General features: G+C 43.2%; 1 protein-coding gene across 4 annotated transcripts in view; it reads left to right on the top strand.

Moving 5' to 3' along the window:
- The window catches only part of ZDHHC3 (zDHHC palmitoyltransferase 3), a 48043-nt gene that overhangs the window by 18232 nt on the left and 7660 nt on the right, over positions 1–22151 (top strand). For 3 of the 4 annotated variants that reach the window (XM_082193123.1, XM_082193125.1, XM_082193126.1), the window contains exons 2-6: positions 8470–8799; positions 11111–11235; positions 12583–12679; positions 14773–14854; positions 18927–19057. In XM_082193123.1, coding sequence (XP_082049249.1) covers positions 8494–8799; positions 11111–11235; positions 12583–12679; positions 14773–14854; positions 18927–19057 — 741 coding nt within the window. In that variant the 5' untranslated portion in view covers positions 8470–8493. Of the gene's footprint in view, positions 1–863; positions 1008–8469; positions 8800–11110; positions 11236–12582; positions 12680–14772; positions 14855–18926; positions 19058–22151 lie in introns of all 4 variants that reach the window. The other variant, XM_082193124.1, reaches the window with a different exon arrangement.

Genomic DNA, 22151 nt, shown 5'->3' with positions numbered 1-22151 from the left:
AGTAGCCACATCAGGAGGTTTACATTTTTTAAAACCTAGATGTGTCGATTTCCCAATTTTCATTGGCCCTGTAGCACACCAGGTCCCTTCCCAGCCACGATCCCAACTAAAATCACCTCCTCCTTTCCCACTGCAGTTAATCTTTTTAAAAAAATCTCTTAACAGTATAGCCAACTGAAGACTTATTCTGTGGCACTGCATATCAGACGACGGGTTCTGTGATTTTCCTATACCTGGCTTTCTGGGAAAAGGAAGTGACTACAATAGAAAGGGAGGCAGCACCCAAAATAGCAAAAACCCTAAATAAATAAAACAAAAGAGAGAGAGATATTACCCTCTGTTGGATATTAAAGGAGAGTTTATTGATATATTTGCTATGTTAACTAATACCTTTGCAAGCACCTGTTGCTATTTGTGAATTTGTTACTCTTGGCTGAATCACCAAATTCGGCGATGCAGAGATTCTGGATTCTTGAATGCAAGCAGTTGGTCTCAGAAAAGTTTAAGCATGCATGCTAGTGGCAAAACTGACTTACCGTATTTTTTGGACCATAACACTCACTTTTTTCCTCCTAGAAAGTAAGGGGAAATGTCTGTGCGTGTTATGGAGGGAATGCCTACGGGTGGCATGCCTACGGATTTTCCTCCTCTAAAAACTATGTGCGTGTTATGGTCGGGTGCGTGTTATAGAGCGAAAAATACGGTATTTAAAAGCAAATTGGCTTTAGTTCCAAGCCGGCCGACTATTTGGGCATCCGTGTGCGCGCACCTATGTTATGTCAACAAAGGCGCTGTTGAAGGCTAACAGTTGCAGGAAAGGAAATACCTTGGGGAACATTTAGATCATTTTTATATCTTCTCAGGAATGGCCAGCTTCTCCCCAGCCAAGATGCGGAGGATCAAAGGCTCCTTGGTGATATTATCCTTATCAGGCCCAGAAGTTTGATGCCCCCTTCTCCCAATCCCACAGCCAAAGGTCCTAGCTGGCCCTGTATCCTGGTTGCTAGGTAACCCTTTACATTCGGTTTTGTACTATATTTTGGAGGCTGGATGTTTGTGGTTAATTGGTAGTGGCTTTTAGCGATATTAAAATGTTTTGGTTGTTTTTTTTTTAAAGACATGAGAGTAGGTTCCAGACTTGCAGCCATTACCTACTGAGCCTTGAATTAATTTGCTTTTACTCAGTGTAATTGGAAAAAGCAAGGTTTATACGGTGACTAGGAATGTCTGTCTTTCTTCTGGCATTCCACACAGGTGGTTGTTTTTTTTAAGCTGGTGGTTGTATTTGAATTCCTAGCCCCTAACCTTCATGTTTGCGAGGAGATACGGTGAAAAATATACAGGAATCCCAGTATTCCACAAGCAGGATGTAAGTGCTACAAATGTTTGATGTATTACGGTATTTTAATATTTTGTTGGAAGCCGCCCAGAGTGGCTGGGGAAGCCCAGCCAGATGGGCGGGGTAGAAATATTTTATTTATTTATTTATTTATTTATACATACCCCGCCCATCTGGCTGAGTTTCCCCAGCCACTCTGGGCAGCTCCCAATCAAGTGTTAAAAACAATACAGCGTTACATCTTAAAAACCTCCCTGAACAGGGCTGCCTTAAGATGTCTTCTGAATGTCAGGTGGTTGTTTATCTCTTTGACATCTGGTGGGAGGGCGTTCCACAGGGAGGGCGCCACTACCGAGAAGGCCCTCTGTCTGGTTCCCTGTAATCTCACTTCTCACAATGAGGGAACCGCCAGAAGGCCCTCGGCGCTGGTTCTCAGTGTTGTTGTTGTTATTACAGTTGTACCTCGGGTTACATACGCTTCAGGTTACAGACTCTGCTACCCCAGAAATATTGCTTCAGGTTAAGAACTTTGCTTCAGGATGAGAACAGAAATCGTGCTCTGGTGGCACGGCAGCAGTGGGGGGCCCCATTAGCTAAAGTGGTGCTTCAGGTTAAGAACAGTTTCAGGTTAAGTACAGACCTCCGGAACGAATTAAGTACTTAACCCGAGGTACAACTGTACTACTACAGCACCCTCTCTACAGGCGATTGTGCAAAAATCACCTTTGTTGTATTCTGGCTTTTCCAGCTTCTTTAGATGATTCTAAGTTCTACTGTTATATGAGAGGAAGAAAAACTCCCTTCTCCCTACACCATGGAAAATTTTATACGCTTCTCTCATAGCCCGCACTTAAGTCCAAATGTTGTAACCTTTCCTCATAGGGGAGTTGCTCCAGCCCCTCGTTTGGGCTACCCTTTTCTGAAACTTTCCAGCTTTTACAACAGCCATTTTGAGATGCAGCAACCGGAGCAAAACACAATATTCACAGCGCAGTCACACCATGAATATTGGCAGTTTTACTTTCAATCTAATGATCCCTAATGTGGAATCTTTTCACGGCTGCCATTCACTTGGTCGACATCTTCATCAAGTGATCTGCCACAACTCCAAGATACTTTCCCTGGCGACTTCATATGCCGGAAGCGTCTAGGTGAAGTCATGTGTTATTTGCCCTAGTGAACACCAGTTTGCACTCTCTTACATTGAACTGCATTTCTGATTTTAGTGCCCATTCATCCAGTTTGGAGAGGTCCTTTTTGGATTAAACCACCCAGAACAGCAAACCAAGCTATCCCATTCCTAACCCCCAAATGCCAATCATTTGAAAACAAGTTTAAAAAGCACCAGCCCCAATACAGACCCTTGGGAACCCCAATTCTCACACCTCTCCTTTGAGAGAACTGCCATTTTCTCCCTACTCTTCAGACTTCCAATTCTTTAACCAGTTACTGCACCACCCCTATTGATGTGCTTATTGATACTCTAAAAGTACAGTGGAACCTCGGGTTATGTTACCCTCAGGTAACGCAAACTTTGGGTTGCAAAAGAGGCAAACCCAAAAGTGTTTGGCCGCTGGTGCATGCGCAGAAGCGGTCCTCCGGTTGCAAAAACATCGGGATACGGCCAGACCTCCAGAACGGATCCCGTTCGCAACCAGAGGTACCACTGTACTCTGAAAGAACAAGACCTAACTCTGTGTAAGCCACGATGTTTCTTCTCCTGCAAGACATTTTCTACATGCTTGCTGATTATGTCTTTAATAATGCTTTCCACCAGTTTTCCTGGAACAAACATCAAGCTAATGCCTGTAATTTCCTGGGATCCACTTCTAAAAGTTGGTGTTCCGCCACTGGTTTTTAGTCCTTGCCAGTCGTAGGGGCGAATGACATATTTTTGTTAGATAATGAGCAATTTCACATTTGAGTTCCTTTAAGAACTCTTGCGAGAATATCATCTGGAACTGTTGATTTGTTGGTTTTTAATTTGTCAGCAAGGCCTGGAATTCTGTCTCGATCGTCACTAATTCCTCTTGAGAAAATTAGGCATGGAGATTTCACTGTCGGCTTTCTCAGTTGGGGATATTGTAGGTGCATCATAATGATTTGTCGGATGGAAAGGGACGGTTATTATCCCAATAATTTCAGTCACTTTTAAGGCACTTTCGGCTACGGTCAATACGTACCCTGACTTTTTGAAAAGTCATTAAAATGCTTGCTGCCTAGAGACAGGCACTGCTTTCAATTGAGACTGTTCGTTCTTCTGCCAAGATTTTCTGATTTTCTTTTCTCTTCCTCTTAAAGAAGTCTTTGCTCTTCATGACTGTGTTATTTGATTATAGGCAGCTCTGCCCTTCAAAGTGCATTATCTTGATGTTACTCATTCTTACAGCAGCTCTGTGTGAGGTGTTACATAACTAATACTGCAGTATTCATATAGGTGAAGGAACAGGAATGAGTTCCAGTGATTTGCTCCAACCACAAAGTGCTTCTTGCTTCTCGCTTTAAGAATTGGTGCTCCCAGAAGGTCACCCTTGTATTTTGACACCATAAAGTGAAACGGTTGATAATCCATAACTGGATCGGAGAAGGACTACGGCGCTGTAAGGCTAAAAGCAGGCAAGAGTTTGAAACAATGGTTTGAAGGCACTTTGCTTACCCACACCTACGGCATTTTCCCCCAGTGTTGAATCTGGTCAAACAGGTTGGGGAGGTTTTGGGGAAAGAGCCCCAGCTCCCTTCATTGGCTTGGTAGATGATTTCCTGATTGTTAGGTTTATAGCTTTGGAGTCTCCAGACAAGAGACTGGAGACACCTTTTCCCAGCCTTGGCTTTCCCAGATGTTCTTGGAAGTGCAGCTCACAGCCGACATGGTCAGTGGCAGGGGGTTATGGGCATTTTGGTCAAGCAACACCCAGAGGAGCCAAGGTTGGGGAAGGCTGATTTAGAGTAGTGGTAGTAGTGGGACGCGGGTGGCGCTGTGGGTTAAACCACAGAGCCTAGGACTTGCCGATCAGAAGGTCAGCGGTTCGAATCCCCGCAACGGGGTGAGCTCCCATTGCTCGGTCCCTGCTCCTACCAACCTAGCAGTTCAAAAGCACGTCAAAGTGCAAGTAGATAAATAGGTACCGCTCCAGCGGGAAGGTAAACGGTGTTTCAGTGTGCTGCTCTGGTTCGCCAGAAGTGGCTTAGTCATGCTGGCCACATGCCAGCCAATAAAGCGAGATGAGCGCCGCAACCCCAGAGTCGGTCACGACTGGACCTAATGGTCAGGGGTCCCTTTACCTTTAGTAGTAGTAGTAGAGGAGCCAAGGTTGGGGAAGGCTGATTTAGAGGAGTAATAAATAAATATTTATTTATTTATTTATTTATTTATTTATTTATACCCCTCCCATCTGGATGGGTTTCCCCAGCCACTCTGGGCGGCTTCCAACCGAATATTACAAACAATACAGCATCAGACATTAAAAACTTCCCTTCAGTTGTCTTTTAAAACACTTTGAATTGTGCTTGGAAACATACTGGGAGCAAATAAAGATCTTTCAGGACCAGTGTTATATGGTCTCAGTGGCCACTTCCAGTCACCAGTCTATCTGCTGCATTCTGGATTAGTTGCAGTTTCCGAATCACCTTCAAAGGTAGCCCCACATAGAGCGCATTGCAGTAGTCCAAGCGGGAGATAACCAGAGCATGCACCACTCTGGCAAGACAGTCTGCGGGCAGGTAGGGTCTCAGCCTGCGTACCAGATATGGAGCTAATAAATAGCTGCCCTGGACACAGAATTGACCTGTACCTCCATGGACAGCTGTGAGTCCAGAATGACTCCCAGGCTGCACACCTGGTCCTTCAGGGGCACAGTTATCCCATTCAGGATCAAATCGATTTAAATCACTAGTTGGTAAGACTTGATTTAAATCAATTTTTTACAGAAAGGCTCAGTCTTCCTGGTATAATCTTAATATTTACAGCCAGATGAAGGTTTCATTTTTTGGAATAATAAATTTTCAGAGTAGTTTTTACAGTTATATAAAAAAATACTGATTTGGTTGTACTATTAGAAACACATAGACCGATAATTATGAAATTATTGCGAGGTTTATTAAGTTAACTGTTTATATTTGGGCAACTTTTCTGCTGTACTTTATTGGAAGGAGAAAAAGAATCATTTCCTTAATAACAATTTAAACAATTTATTTAACTAAAATAGATTCTGTGTATATAAATTTGCAGAGGAACAATGGGATTAAGGTTTTTCCTCCACTCTGTATGTTTATTTTATAACATTTTTCCTGTGAAGAAAAGGCATGTTATCTCTGCAGACACAAATTCACACTTTTGAGAACTGCAAAAACAAGCATCTGTGATATCTTCTTGTTAGAAAAACTGCCCCAAATAATCTTTGAGAATAATGTAATTTAAATAGAAAATCTTTAGAAAGATTTTTCCTCCAAAAGCATTTTATTTTTAAAAACCCGATTTGAATAAAAAATATATATCCGATTTTTAATTTTTATTTTTTTAAAATAAAAAAAGTCATTCATTTTTATCCTCTCTGGGATGGAGGCAAATGTAGTTCTGGTTGGCTTCAGGAATAGGAAGCTGCCATCACTGTGGTTATCACTGCAGATGAAGTGTTGCCATCCGTGGGGGGTTGCGAAGCTGCAAAGGTGGAGTGTTCTGATCTTTAATTTTCAGCATTCGGACATTTGCTGAGTATGGGGAGTGGGGGGGGGGCAATGCAAGTCTGTAAAGCCGTTAGCAACAATACCATCCGTATCCCAGATTCCGAACGGAAGTCAGTGATTTGTTGTTGTTTAGTCGTGTCTGACTCTTCATGACCCCCTGGACCAGAGCACGCCAGGCACTCCTGTCTTCCACTGCCTCCCGCAGTTTGGTCAAACTCATGCTGGTAGCTTTGAGAACACTGTCCAACCATCTCGTCCTCTGTCGTCCCCTTCTCCTTGTGCCCTCCATCTTTCCCAACATCAGGGTCTTTTCCAGGGAGTCTTCTCTTCTCATGAGGTGGCCAAAGTATTGGAGCCTCAGCTTCAGGATCTGTCCTTCCAGTGAGCACTCAGGGCTGATTTCCTTAAGAACTGATCCTCTTGCAGTCCATGGAACTCTCAAGAGTCTCCTCCAGCACCATAATTCAAAAGCATCAATTATTCGGCAATCAGCCCTCTTTATGGTCCAGCTTTCACTTCCATACATAAGTCAGTGATAAACCTGTTTAATTGCTGAGTCTCACTTGTTGGATCATCACCTGGTCACGGTGAGTGGGCTTGCACATTCCTATGACCCTTGTGAGCAAAGCTGTCGGGAATCTCGTAAAGAAGCAAAGATCACCAGTGTTGATTCTTCAACATCAGCTTTGTTGGACTGGTGGTCATCTTGTTCGGATACCTGATGATTGCCTTCCAAAGCAACTACTCTATTCCACTTAAAAATGGAAAGCGTAATGCTGGTGGTCAACAAAAGAGGTTTAAAGACAGTCTCAAGGCAAATTTTAAAAAATGTAGTATAAACACCAACAATTGGGAAACACTTGCCTGCGAGCGCCCCAATTGGAGAACAGCTTTTACCAAAGGTGTTGTGGGCTTTGAAGACACCCAAACTCAGGGTGCAAGGGAGAAACGCGCTAAGAGGAAGGCACGCTTGGCAAACCCTCACCGTGATCAACTCCCACCCGGAAACCCATGTCCCCACTGTGGAAGGACATGTGGATCCAGAATTGGCCTCCATAGTCACTTGCAGACTCATTGTTAAAACCATTTTTATGGAAGACAATCTTCCTCAGCTACGAGTGATTGCCAGAGAAGAAAGAATTGCTGTGTTTAATGTTTTCCCCATTGGCAATTGGAAATTACAGGTTTTTAAAAAATCCATTGAATATTTAAAGTGGTGGGTAGAAGGGAGGTTACTGGATTTCTAGGGCTTTTTGCAATTTAAGTCTTGAATATGATTAACGCATTGAAAACTAGCGTGAAGCTGTAGCACAGAAGAGTCTCTTCACAGAATGTAATTTCTTTGTCTTGGTTAAGATGCCAAAATAATGCAGAAATAGGTATTTCAGTAATCCAGCAACTTTCTTCCTCATACACTAGATTTGTTTTCAGGAGTGTCGTAGTCATATTTTGTTGGAAATTGATTAAAAACAAAACACAAAAACCCAACCTATTCCAGCTAAAAATAAATATCCTCTTGGTAACCATTCCCTCCCGGCCTTCTCTAAATGGTAGTAAATGCAGAATACTTACTTGTGCATAATGTAGCCCATGCTCTGTTCAACTAGTTTTTAATTTGTGGACCTTGAGCAATTTCCATTTATGTGTTTGCTCCATCTGAACAGTGATAATTAGAATAATCAACTCACGGTTTTGCAATGAGATTGTCATTAATTACATATAACCCATATTAAGGAATAGAATTCCTCATTTGAATTTTTAGAACGTTCTCAGGAACTGATTCTGTATGTGGATATAGTTTTGTGTGTCTCTCTGTGTGTAATACAACATGGAACATTTCTTTATGGATTCTACTTGCGTATCCAAACAGCCTGAGAACTCATCTCAATTGTACCTATACTGTAAAATAAAACTTGTTGCCATCAACCTCTACAAGGAAAAGAAGCCAGTTGTGGTTTGGAAATTACAATTCCTTCTAGCATGTGTGGTAGAATAGTAGGTGCTTGTAGCATTCGTAGACGAACTCAAGTTTCATTAACAATTTCCCCTTATATCCCTGTGCAATATTGATCTTTTAAACTTAAAAAAGAATCAGTCCAAAATGGTCTATATATAAAAACCCAAATTTATTCATATTAATTTTAATGTTAATGCATCATACCAAAATGTGTTTGGTCGTGAAGTGTTACGTACATAACATTGGGTTGTTGTTTTTATTTTTATTAGGTATTTTGTGGTTTTATATCTTGATGTTCTAAGACCCCCGGGTATAGGGCGGTATATTAAATAAATTCAATAAATCACCACCTTTTTGTTTTTTTAAACAGGCCCCCCAATGAATCTCCCTTTAAGAGTTCCCTCATGAGAATTGCATGACCTATAGGCGATCCCCTCTGACGAAGTTCATGAGACAAAAGACCGTTATTTATTTTTAATCTTTTTTCCAGATCCAAGAATGGACATTATAGCCTATGATGATTACTCCAATCCACCGATGCAGAGATATTGAGAGGAAACCGGAATACCTTCAACCGGACCAGTGCGTTCCACCTCCCAGCCGCGGTTCCTCGGGAACAATGTGGTTTATCCGTGATGGCTGTGGTATTGCCTGTGCGGTCGTCACTTGGTTCCTGGTCTTCTATGCCGACTTTGTGGTCATCCTTGTGATGCTGCTTCCCTCCAGAGACTATATTTACAGCGTGATCAACGCCATAGTTTTCAACACATTGGCGTTCCTGGCTCTGGCTTCGCACATGAGAGCTATGGTAACAGATCCAGTAAGTTTCCTCTTGGAATATATTAACCAGCTGCTGGCTAGTTCTCTTGTTCTTTTGAGGGTGATTTAGGGACTAAATATTCTAGAACCTATTGAACACACGCAAACACGATACGGCGGAACATTGGTTCTCAAACGGCTTAGTTGACGAACAAATCAACACCGAAAACCCGGAAGTAAGTGTTCTGGTTTTTGAACATTTTTCGGAAGCCGAACATCCGACGCGGCTTCCACTTGAGTGCAGGAAGCTCCTGCAGCCAATCAGAAGCCGCGCCTTGGTTTTTGTACGGTTTTGGGAGTTGAACGGACTTCTGGAATGGATTGAGTTTGAGAACCAAGGTTCCACTGTGTTGATAAAATGTCTGGGTTTCTATCAACCTGTCCCCATGAGTGGGAAGAACTTGATTTATTTGAAACATTGTCCCTTTATATGCATTTTTGTGGGGGTGGGGCAGATCATAATACCGGAGTCATGATTAGGAGAAGCTATGGAGGGGCAATAAGGCATCATTTGAATAAGATATGAAGGAGGATGGAGAAGAAATCTGTCCTTTTCTCTCTCAGTAGTATGTGCAATGTTGCTGACATGTCGTGGCATGAAAAGCTGGGGAAAGCCTGTCTTGCATTCCATTCCTGTTTCTTTGGGAAAGTTCCACCACGACTAAAATCTATTCTGAATAAAAGCGTTTCGTGTTAGCACTGGCTGGTGGCTATTGAAGGACGCCCAAGTTTTATCCAAGTGTATTTTAACTGTGGTCCTGTCTAAAGTACTTTTTCAAGCTTTCAGCTCTTCAGAGGGCTGCGAGATTGAAATTTTCGGGAAAAAGCAGCTTTCCCCTTTGCGTGTAAGTCTTGACTTATGTTCTTATCTGGATTATTGCCCAAATGTTATCTATTCAGCTTGCAAATTTGTAACAGATGACATAGATGGGAATCTCCCAGTCTAGCAAAATGGGTGGGTCTGTTTTCGTTTTCCTAAACTTTTATTTGGCGTTCTAGCCGACCTCGAAAGAGGCATACAAATCCATGGTCTTCCCTCTAACCCTGTATTGTTTCACATTTCAAATGAACAGGACTTCCATTAACTATAGCTTCCCATTACACTTGAACAGGGAAAGTGTGACTGATGGCGTCAGAATAAGGAGCCATGGTTTGAAGTTGTCTTAGTTTCCTGCCTTGCTCTGAAGTCGTTAACCAGAGTTACCCAGTTTGGACATACGGTGGTACCCTGGTTCTCAAACTTAATCTCTTCCGGAAGTCCGTTCCAAAAGCAAAACATTCCAAAACCAAGGCACGCTTTGCCATAGAAAGTAATGCAAAACAGATTAATCCGTTCCAGATTTTTAAAAACAACCCCTAAAACATGAATTTAACATGAATTTTACTATCTAACAAGACCATGGATCCATAAAATGAAAGCAATAAACAATGTACTGCAGTCACACAATCAATCAATCAATCAATCAATCGGTGAACTGGGTTCCACATAGTCACAAAAACAAAACAAAAAAGAGCTGCAAAAACGCAAAATAAATAGCAAAAACAGACAGACCTCAGTGTAACACCCAAAACGGAAGTATGGCACTCAAATTGGAAGTGTAACCTTCAAAACGGAGCACGTTCAGCTTCCAAAAAAAGTTCGCAAACCGGAACACTTACTTCCAGGTTTGCAGTGTTTGGGTTCCAAGTTGTGTGAGTACCAAGGCGTTTGAGAACCAAGGCCCCACTGTAATGGGAAACTATAGTTAATGGCAGAGTTCGAGGCTGGCTGTGCCAACCGTGGAGGGGAGAGTGAAGGCCCTGTGTTTTTTAACTTCTCAAAACTTTTGCACTGGTCTTGAATATCATTTCAACAAAACTCTGTTAATGTACAGTGGTGCCTCGCAAGACGAAAAGAATCCGTTCTGTGATTCTCTTCGTCTAGCGGTTTTTTCGTCTTGCGAAGCAAGCCCATTAGCGGATTAGCGCTATTAGCGGCTTATCTGCTGATCGGATCAGCTGATAAGCGGCTTAGCGGCTTAGAAAAAGGGGGGGGGAGGAAAGAAACCCAGCAGGAACTCGCAAGACATTGTCGTCTTGCGAAGCAAGCCCATAGGAGATTTGTTTTGTGAAGCACCTCCAAAACGGAAAACTCTTTCGTCTAGCGAGTTTTCCGTCTTGCGAGGCATTCGTCTTGCGGGGCACCACTGTACGTAGGAGAGCGAAGTTTAACTTACCCTGTATAATCAGCAGTCCTGTGATGGGGCCTATTGAGGGTTTTTCCCCTGATAGTGACTGAAAGCGCTCCGAAACCCTTATATTTTCGTTTGCAGGGTGCAGTCCCCAAAGGTAATGCCACAAAAGAGTTCATAGAAAGTTTGCAGCTGAAGCCGGGGCAAGTAGTTTACAAGTGTCCAAAATGCTGTAGCATCAAACCTGACAGAGCGCATCACTGCAGGTACGGGCACATTCTTTCGTTTATGGTTTACTTATGATGATGGGCTAGATGGCTTGATGCATTACATTTGCAGTAATCCAATATAGGGCGGGTTGTACCTGTCATTATTGTGATGCAAGCACATTTCCATCTTTCATTTGCACCTTAGCTTCACTTCGGCTCTTGTGACCTCAAGCTTTTGGCCAAGTGGAAATAGTTCTATTGCGATCTGGTGTCTGGAGAAAACATGGGTCTTTGAAGCGGATGGGATTCCACTTTTGATTTATATACTGTTGGAAGTCGAATGGAATCCGTTCTGGAAGTCAGTTTGACTTCCAAAACGTTGGAAAACCAAAGCGCGGCTTCTGATTGGCTGCAGGAAGCTCCTGCAGCCAATCAGAAGCCGTGGAAGCCCCCTCAGACATCCAGCTTCCGAAAATAGTTCACTAACCGGAACAGTGACTTCTGGGTTTGCGACATTTGGGAGCCAAAACGTTTGAGAACTAGGCTGTTCGAAAGCCAAGGTACGACTGTATAATTTTATTAGGTTTTCTGTTTTACAATTCACAGTCGTACCTCGGGTTAAGTACTTAATTCGTTCCGGAGGTCCGTACTTAACCTGAAACTGTTCTTAACCTGAAGCACGACTTTAGCTAATGGGGCCTCCTGCTGCTGCCGTGCTGCCGGAGCACGATTTCTGTTCTCATCCTGAAGCAAGGTTCTTAACCTGAAGCACTATTTCTGGGTTAGCGGAGTCTGTAACCTGAAGTGTATGTAACCCGAGGTACCACTGTAAAGCACTCATTTTTACATCCTTAAGATATCAGTGACTTCCCTTCTTCTCTTTCCATGGTTCATTTTACACATCATAAATCCGTGCATTATTTTACAAAAACTACACCATTCAGTATTCCATTACTGCATGCACCAAAACTTGTTTGCACTGTTGAATTTATCTTAATGCTTCCATCGTTTTCAGCAGTACACAATTATTTCCCATATATTCAGTAAACGTTTTCCAATCTTCTTTAAATGTATGCTCTTCTTGTTCTCTTATTCTATATGTTAAGTCTGCGAGTTGTGCATATTCTGTCAGCTTAAGTTGCCATTCTTTAGTTGGGACCTCGCTCGTTTTCTATTTTTGGGCTAACAAAACACCGGCCGCAGTAGTAGCATACCATTTTTGACACCTGGGAATTTCAGTCTGAATTATCCCCAACAGAAAGGACTGGGGTTTTTTGGGAAAGTACTTGTAAACACTTTTTTCTTCCTTCATTGTGGATCATTTCCCAATCCTCATTTACCCTTTTACAAGTCCACAAGGATTTTCCGTGTGCATTTGATTTACAGTGCGCATTTCTCTTTTAGTGTTTGCAAGAGGTGTATACGGAAAATGGATCACCACTGCCCATGGGTTAACAACTGCGTGGGAGAGAACAACCAGAAGTACTTTGTACTGTTTACAGTAAGTAGTTCATTGTGTGGATTTTTCCTGGAATTCATAAAGGGGCCTTGAAACGTCAAGTGGGACTTCTATGGTTATCAGTATAATTACACTGCAATTCTTATGGGAAAGTAATGGATTGTTAACACTGCAAAATGTCCGGGGCAAAGTAGTTTAAAAGGATAAAAGCAAGCTGGCAAAGGTATCCATTATTACCTATTTAAAGCATCCCATTTTGGATTGGATCAGATTTCACAGTGGTGGGCAACACACATAGATATATGTATATTTATGTACATATATATGTGTACACACACACACACACACGAAAAAGAAGGTATACACTCTTTGAATTCTGTGATTTTACATATCAGGACATAATAACAATTATCCATTCCTTAGCAGGAATGTTTGTTCTGTGTCTGCAGAAGTGTGCATGTTTGTTTGTGTATCTGAAGAAGTGTGCATGCACACGAAAGCTTATAACCAGAACAAATTTAGCTGGTCTCTAAGGTGCTACTGGACAATTATTTAATTTTATTAAGTTTTTATTTATTTATTTTGACTGCATCAGACCAACACGGCTACCTACCTGAATTAAAAAATTTAAGTTCACCTTATGATTAAATAGCTTGTAGAACCACCTTTAGCAGCAATAATTTGAAGTAATGGTTTTCTGTATGTCTTTATCAGTCTCTCACATCGCTGTGGAGGAATTTTGGCCGATGTTAGAACCCGGGATGGAAAAGCTAGGAGCAAAATGGCTTTTAGGACCTGGGGTGGGGGGGCCAAAAAATGTCTAGTCACCACTGGGGTGTGTGTGGGCAACACTTTTTATTTATTAATTTGATGAGCATGAACTAATATGCATTCAAATAAGTGACACATTGTTAATACCACATTTTTAGCAGAAAAATTGACACGTTTAATTTGGTGTTTACAATAAAAATATTGGTACCGTACTTGAGTTTTCAAAACACTCCGTAACATATTATCTATTCTTAACGTATACATTAAGGCTTCAGATCACATACATTTCAGTAATCCTTGAGTGTCAGCCAGGTGCAAAAACCGGCACCCCGACTTTTTGAGGTGCTCGAAAATGGAGAATCTTTAGGTGCAAAATGCACCTAGCACCCTGCTAATATCGAACCCTGATTTTGGCCTGCTTTTTACAATGCACTCTACGTGGGGCTACCTTTGAAGGTGACCCAGAAACTACAACTAATCCAGAATGTGGCAGCTAGACTGGTGGCTGGGAGTGGCCACCGAGACCATATAACACTGGTCCTGAAAGACCTACATTGGCTCCCAATGCGTTTCCAAGCACAATAAGTGTTGGTGTTGACCTTTAAAGCCCTAAATGGCCTCAGCCCAGTATACCTGAAGGAGCGTCTCCATCCCCACTGTTCAGCCCGGACACTGAGGTCCAGCTCCAAGGGCCTTCTGACAGTTCATTCCCTGCGAGAAGTGAGGTTACAGGGAACCAGGCAGAGGGCCTTCTCAGTGGTGGCGCCCACCCTGTGGAACGCCCTTCCATGAGATGTCAAGGAAGTAAACTGTAAAAACTACGCTGAAAAAAATATTATTCCAAAAATGAAACCTTCATCTGGTTGTAAATATTACGATTATACCGGCAAGAATGACTCTTTCTGTAAAAAATAATAATGATTTAAATCAAGTCTATCTTCTACAGATTATTTTGCTTGCTTGATAAACCATCATATTTCAAAAGGGTTTGACCAGGCTTTGGGGGGGGGGGGAAACACCCTGCTATTATTGCATGGAAGAATAGATCCCCTCTTACCCTTGCCGTTATCTCATAATTCAGTATTGTTAGAGAAGAATAGACCTCTTGTTCAGTCAGTTTACTCCAGGTATTTTTCCACTGGATATAGCTAGGCCTGTTAATTCTTTGGCTGAAGTAATTTAGGAGATGAGGTTGAGGATAAGGCTATCTCTATAAGCATGTGAGCTTGAATATATTTATCTGTCCTGAATGCCATGTCTTTGATTTCGGCTTCAGCTTAAAACCGGCAAACAAATTTGGGGCATGCAAAAATGCGCCTTGAAGTCTGTGTGTCTTCATAGTTCAAAATCCTATTGTGTTTCAGATGTATATAGCACTTATTTCCCTGCATGCCCTGATCATGGTTGGATTTCACTTCCTGTATTGCTTTGAAGAAGACTGGACAAGTGAGTATATTGACAAATGCCATGCTTTCTCGTGAACTGGATCCGATTCTTTTCGAGCTAGCAAATTGCTTCGTGCCCCCGATCCACAAAGTTGCTTTGTGCAGGATTTGCCAAATCAGGATGGTATCCAGACCATAGCTGTCAACCGTCCCTTATTTGGCGGGAAACTCCCTTATCCCAGCGCCGTGTCCCGCTGCTGTCCCTTATTGATGATGTCCCTTAAATTTCCCGGGTTTCATGCTTGCCCGGCTCGGGAGGGAAGCAGTGGCTCGGGGTCCTCCGCCACGCGAGAGTGCGCGCGCATGAGCTGCCACGTCTCCGTCTTTCCCTTTTCCCCCTCAGGGGCGCATCGTGAGGAGACTGGTGGCAGGCAGCCTCTCTCTTGTGAGACTTCCACCGCGCTGCTAGGGGAAGCCAGAGGCGGCAGCGGCTGAGGAGGCGGCCTGAGAGAGGAGGAAGAGGAGGGGATGGGGAGGGACGCAGAAGGGCGGCGCTTCAGCGCCGCCGCAATCACAGTACAAGAAGGACGCTGACAAACTGGAACGTGTCCAGAGGAGGGCAACCAAAATGGTCAAAGGCCTGGAAACGATGCCTTATGAGGAATGGCTAAGGGAGCTGGGCATGTTTAGCCTGGAGAAGAGGAGGTTAAGGGGTGATATGATAGCCATGTTCAAGTATATAAAAGGATGTCACATAGAGGAGGGAGAAAGGTTGTTTTCTGCTGCTCCGGAGAAGCGGACACGGAGCAATGGATCCAAACTACAAGAAAGAAGATTCCACCTAAACATTAGGAAGAACTTCCTGACAGTAAGAGCTGTTCGACAGTGGAATTTGCTGCCAAGGAGTGTGGTGGAGTCTCCTACTTTGGAGGTCTTTAAGCAGAGGCTTGACAACCATATGTCAGGAGTGCTCTGATGGTGTTTCCTGCTTGGCAGGGGGTTGGACTCGATGGCCCTTGTGGTCTCTTCCAACTCTATGATTCTATGATTCATGCCGGGCTCGCGGGCGCGTGGGCGAGAGTCTCTCTCCCTCCCCCCCCCTCGGGCAGGGAAGGGCCGATGGAACTCCTTGCGCCAGGACGACCGCAGCCCCAACGTGCTGCTTAGCATCCCCTCCAACCAGTGCTGCTTCTTAATGTAGTGATTTCCCCCTCTGCATCCCTTTCATAACTCTATTTTTATAAATCATTTGTCCACCCAGAGTTCAAATTTTAACTACAAGTTTGCTGTCAATCCTACCAATGTATGTAACTCTTGACAATAGCTTTTCAACTAAATTATAAACTTTCCCCCTTCTTTATTAAAGAGGTCCTCTGCCTGGTTTCTAATTCTGCCTGTAAGCTTTGCCATCTGGACGTCGTTCATCAGTTTTGTCTGCCACTCTTCTTTGGTGGGAGTTGTAGACCCTTAGAATCATCTAGTCCAACTCCCTGCAAAACACAGTCAGTCGCAGCCAAAGCAGCAGGGCTCCATCAGTGCCGGATTTCTGCATAAGCTAAGCCAAAATCCCTTATTTTGGCTGCTGATCCCTTGTTTTTGAGGCTGCTGGTCCCTTATTTTCAAATCTGTAAGTTGATAGCTATGATCCAGACATGCAGAATGGTCTCTTCCTACTGTGGTTTTGTGCATGAATCAGCCCGTATAAGTTCGCTGGACTCTCAGAGGCAAGGGACTGTTAATAGTTCGTGTTCAGCATCTTTTGTTCTTGAGCCAAGGCTCTGAAGTGACACATTTTTAAAAAGCTGTTTCCCATCCTACTCAGATTTGGGTAAAACTGTCCCGTTGGAGGCCATCTGCATGATGCAGCCCTCACAGACATGTGTTTAAGAAATAGAGAGTATTTCATGTTTCAGTGAACCCCCAAAATAAGAAATAATCTCTCCTTGTGTGAAGCTAGCTAGGCTGACTGAGAAGGAGCCTATTTTCTAAGGCTCTGAAAAATTCACCTAAATAGTTTAATCTATGTACTGTGACTTACTTGTTTTATATTAATTTTCTCCCTCTCTTATGCATAAAAATAAATTTAAAGCAGAGCATCAGTTGCGCTTTGTGTTTTATTTATTTTTGAGATTAATTTCCTGCCCTTCACCCTAAGGTCGCAGAGTGGGTTACATAGATGATGATGAATGTATTAAAGACAACCATGTATATTAGTCATCTCCAGCTGTCAGAATGCACAAGAGCTCAGGGCTAGGTAAAAGCTCTGGAGAGATACAGTGATACCTTGGTTGTCAAACTTAATCTGTTCCAGAAGTCCGTTCCAAAACCAAGGTGCGCTTTCCCATAGAAAGTAATTCAAAACGGATTAATCCATTCCAGACTTTTAAAAACAACCCCTAAGACAGCAAATTAACATGAATTTTACTATGTAACGAGACCATTGATCCATAAAATGACAGCAACAATCAATGGACTTTATTGTAAAATAAGACAGTATTGTAAATGACAAAAATTAAAATTAATTTCTTTTCTTACCTGAACTGACAATAGTCATTGTTTGGATGGGGGCTTTTATCCATTTCCGCAGTCACACAATCTATCAATCAGTAGCTGAACTGGGTTCCACACAGTCGCAAAAATAAATGAACTGAAAAAGCCTCAAAAATAAATAGCAAAAATAAAACGCCAAACTTAATCCATTCTGGAAGTCTGTTTTACTCCTGAAATGTTCGGAAACCAAGGCTCAGCTTCTGATTGGTGCTGGTGCCCCCGGAAACAATAGCCAACAGCCACATTGGATGTTCGGCTTCCAAAAAACGTTTGAAAACCGGAACACTTCCGGGTTTTTGGCGTTTGGGAACCAAGGCGTTTGAGAACCAAGGTACCACTGTACTTGATTGGAAGAGGAATCCAGATGCTATGAATTTGGGTAGTCTTTAGGGTGCCACAATACTTTTTTGTTCATGTTGCAAGAGGACCAACACAGCTACTTCCCTTAAAAATGTCTTCAGATCAATAAAACTAACACTTGCCTAAATTTCTCACATCCTTTCCACAAAAGTGTAGTGTGTTCTAACTTTGGCAGTTGAACAGGTATATATGTATATGTATATGTATATGTATATGTATATGTATATGTATATAATACCATGCCTCCATTTAGTGCACAATGCTTAAAGCTAAAGTGCAAGCCAAAATCTATATAATCTATACAAGAACCTTCTAGGAAGTGTATAAATTGTGCGTTCTATATTTGTTTTGCTTAAGCTCCTGCAAAGAGCTACATGCTGAAACGATGTCTCTGGCTGCCAGCTTTCTGCTCATATTCCCCCCCCTACCCCCCCAAACAGAAACAAACTTTTGCTACTGAGATTTCACCATGCTTTGTGCATTCAGACAATCGGAACAAAAGAGCTAGAAGCATTTATTTTTAAGAAACTGGAAGCTGAGGTTTTGACAAAGCTGAATTTCCAGTTCTACACTTGACTAAAAATGCAAATGACTTTGATTATTCCTAAAACTATTATTTACACAGGCTTTTAAGACTCAATTCTGTTCTTAACTATTTTTATTGCAGGCTTTTATGATGGGTTGAAAATATGTATTTCTCTAGCCTATTGTTTTGTGTATTGCATTATTTCTTACTTGTAAGTCACTCTGAATTCAGTGGAACCTCGGAAGCCGAACGCCTTTGAACTTGAACGTTTTAGCCCCTGAACGATAGAAAACCGGAAGTGATTGTTCCGATTTTCAGAAGCCAAACATCGGGTGCGGCTTCCAGTTGGCTGCAGGACAGTTCTGCAGCCAATCAGAATCTGTACCTTGGTTTTCGAACTGTTCCGGGAGTTGAACAGACTCCCAGAACGGATTAAATTCGAAAACCAAGGTACAACTGTACAGATAATTCCCATTTCGCACAAGGATTTCATTGCAGACCCCCACTCACCTAAATCTGCCCCGCCCTGTTCCGTCCCTTTTCATGACATCTTTATGATGTCATAAAGGCTACAGGCTACTTCCGGGTCCGGCGCTGTCATTCGGATGCGCCTAAACAGGGAGTTGCCTGTATTTATAACAACATCCATTGGCTCCTGCTTCTGCCTGGAATACCGTATCACACTTTGTTTTTGCAGAGTGCAGTTCCTTCTCTCCGCCGACGACTGTGATCCTTCTTATCCTCTTGTGTTTTGAGGCTCTCCTCTTCCTAATCTTCACGTCTGTAATGTTTGGAACGCAGGTACACTCCATCTGCACTGATGAAACGGTGAGTGTTTTCCTGATCTCTTGCTCCCATCCCCAATTCCGTACAGCGCGTGAATTTGCTTTATTCTATTGGATGAATGCCGCTTTTAAGAAAAATGCTTTTCTCACTTTCGTGAGCGTGTTCCCCAGGCAGGTGTAAAAATATTTTATGAATGGTAATCGGAATCACCTTGCAGTTCTCTTTCACTGCACCAAATAGACTAGAATCTCACACAGCAGTCTGGTATCTTAACGGCTTCTGTAATTCCAAGTTCCCAGTTTTCACTGGGTTGTAGCAAAAGTCAGTTCTACTCAGAGTAAACCCATTGACATTAATAAACATGACTTAACTATACCAGTTTGTCTACACTAAGCAGAACTTTGTTGGGTACAACCTATTGTCTCTTATTACTGTTCACACCTTGACATGCAAAGACAATATGAGATACATGGTAGAAAGCCGTTTTTATTCACGAGCAGCCTGTAGAGGAGCTGTATCCTAAAATAACAATCTTCACCATCCAATTAGGTGGGAAACATGCAAATTGTTAAGACTATATTTAGTTGGACCATAAGGTAAAGGTAAAGGGACCCCTGACCATTAGGTCCAGTCGTGGCCGACTCTGGGGTTGCGGCGCTCATCTCGCTTTATTGGCCAAGGGAGCCAACGTACAGCTTCCGGGTCATGTGGCCAGCATGACTAAGCCGCTTCTGGCGAAACCAGAGCAGCACACGGAAATGCCATTTACCTTCCCACCGGAGTGGTACCTATTTATTTACTTGCACTTTGCTGTGCTTTTGAACTGCTAGGTTGGCAGGAGCAGGGACTGAGCAACGAGAGCTCACCCTGTCATGGGGATTCAAACCGCCAACCTTCTGATCGGCAGGTCCTAGGCTCTGTGGTTTAACCCACAGTGCCACCCGCGTTGGACCATAGTGTTTCATTAAAGTGGATGTCTTGGGTCTCTGCTTTCTGCCCCTTTCAAAGGAGAATTGTGAGGAACTATTATGTTGTACTATTGACCTTCGCTTGACACACCTGAAGGAAACCTGTAGTCTCAGCATCCTTTCACAACTTCTGTGTCGCAGGACGGATGTGTCTGTGTTCCGACATGGCTGCTGGGGGGTGCACTCCCTAGTTAGTAGGATGTTCTTTTATTGTGAATTGACAGCTGTAAATAGATGCCACTCTGACCCAACAGAGTCATTTTTGTCCTCTGCTTGTTTTCCCGAAAGGAAACAAGGCCTGTTTGTTTCCTTTGTTGATATCCATTATCAACGCGGGTTGCGCTGTGGTCTAACCACTGAGCCTCTTGGGCTTGCCAATCGGAAGGTCGGCAGTTTGAATCCACACAACGGGGTGAGCTCCCGTTGCTCTGTCCCAGCTCCTGCCAACCTAGCAATCCCAAAGCATGCCAGTGCAAGTAGATAAATAGGTACCGCTCCAGCGGGAAGGTAAATGGTGTTTCCGTATGCTCTGCTTTCCGCCACGGTGTCCCGTTGCGCCAGAAGCGGTTTAGTCCTGCTGGCCACATGACCCGGGAAGCTGTGTGCAGACAAACACTGGCTCCCTTGGCCTGAAAGCGAGATGAGCGCCGCAACCCCATAGTCGCTTTTGACTGGACTTAACCGTCCAGGGGTCCTTTACCTTTACCTTATATAAAAAGGTTGTCATGCAGGTGTGCTTGGCAACTTAGTAGTATCTTTTAAAAAGCAACTTCTGCAAAGGGCATTTCCTATAGATGATGAACAAATATTTAACTATCCATTGCTATGTGTGGGAAGTAAATACTTCGTTCCTGGATTAAACAGCTTTGAACTAATGAGGTCATATATACCTGAAAGTGCATCCGTGGAGTCAGAACCTGTAGTGTCACTACTTAATCTCCCCACCACACCCACATCCTACCAGGTGAACATGTCTAAGTTCAGCTGCCTAAACCTACATGTCATACTTTGCAATCCTAAGCAGCCTTACTGAGGTCCATATTTCACTTCGTTATGTGGGGCTTGATCCTTAGTAAGCATGCTTAGGACCGCAGCCCCAGGCTGCAGAGGGTTTTGCTTAAGCATAAACCTTCCAAGAACTCTATGCTCGCTTTCAGGTTAACCGCTTTGCTCTTACCCATGTTTTCTTGGGAGCTAAAAGTACGTAATTTGAATGCCAAAGCAGAAAGGGTTAAAAATGAACAATCTCCGAAGAAGAAACTGTTCTACCCTGGTTTTCGGACAGCTTGGTTCTTGAACGTTTTGGCTCTCAAACACCACAAACCCAGAAGTGACTGTTCTGGTTTGTGAACTATTTTTGGAAGCCGAATGTCCCATGGCTTCTGATTGGCTGCAGGAGCCTCCTGCAGCCAATCAGAAGCTGTGCTTTGGTTTCCAAAAGTTTTGGAAGTCGAACGGACTTCCGGAATGGATTCTGTTCGACTTCCAAGGTACGACTGTACAGGTTATCTACCTACCATATTTTTCGCTCCATAAGACGCACTTTTTTTCCTCCTAAAAAGTAAGGGGAAATGTCTGTGCGTCTTATGGAGTGAATGCCTACAGATGGCGGGGGGGATCTGCTGCAGTCGTGAGCAGAGGATCCATGGTTCCCCTTCCTTCCCTCCTCCGTGGCTTTGAAGCAGCAAAGCGGGAGAGGAGCCGCTTACACAGGTAGGTATAAGCGGCTCCTGTCCGGTTGGCTCCTTTAAAGCAATTGTGCTCTTTCCCTCCCTCCCTCCCCGCTCAGCTCGCTGAAAAGCTCCTTCTCCACACCCCACGCATGCTCCTTGTCCCTTCAGTGTTTTTCCTTCCCTCCTCACTTAAAACGTGGCTACAGAGCACGGATCCACATGGATCCTCAGGATTTTTGCATTGGGCTACCCCAAACTCACCGTCAAATCACATGTCTGCGGCCACAGCATGAACCACAAAAATCATACACCCACTGTTTCTTTCAGAATATTTTTTTCTTGTTTTCCTCCTCTAAAAACTAGGTGCATCTTACGGAGCAAAAAATACGGTAGTCACTGCTTCCAATGTCACTCACATTTGCTGCCGCTACAAAATTTTAATTGGGTGCTCTTATTTATTCAAACTATTTGTATACCACTTGACTACCATTGGCT

Source organism: Podarcis vaucheri (genome assembly GCF_965113315.1).
Source record: "Podarcis vaucheri genome assembly, chromosome: 12".
In the NCBI taxonomy this organism is placed as follows: domain Eukaryota; kingdom Metazoa; phylum Chordata; class Lepidosauria; order Squamata; family Lacertidae; genus Podarcis; species Podarcis vaucheri.
Note: the sequence above shows the minus strand (reverse complement) of the source record. Positions and strands in the feature narration are given on the sequence as shown.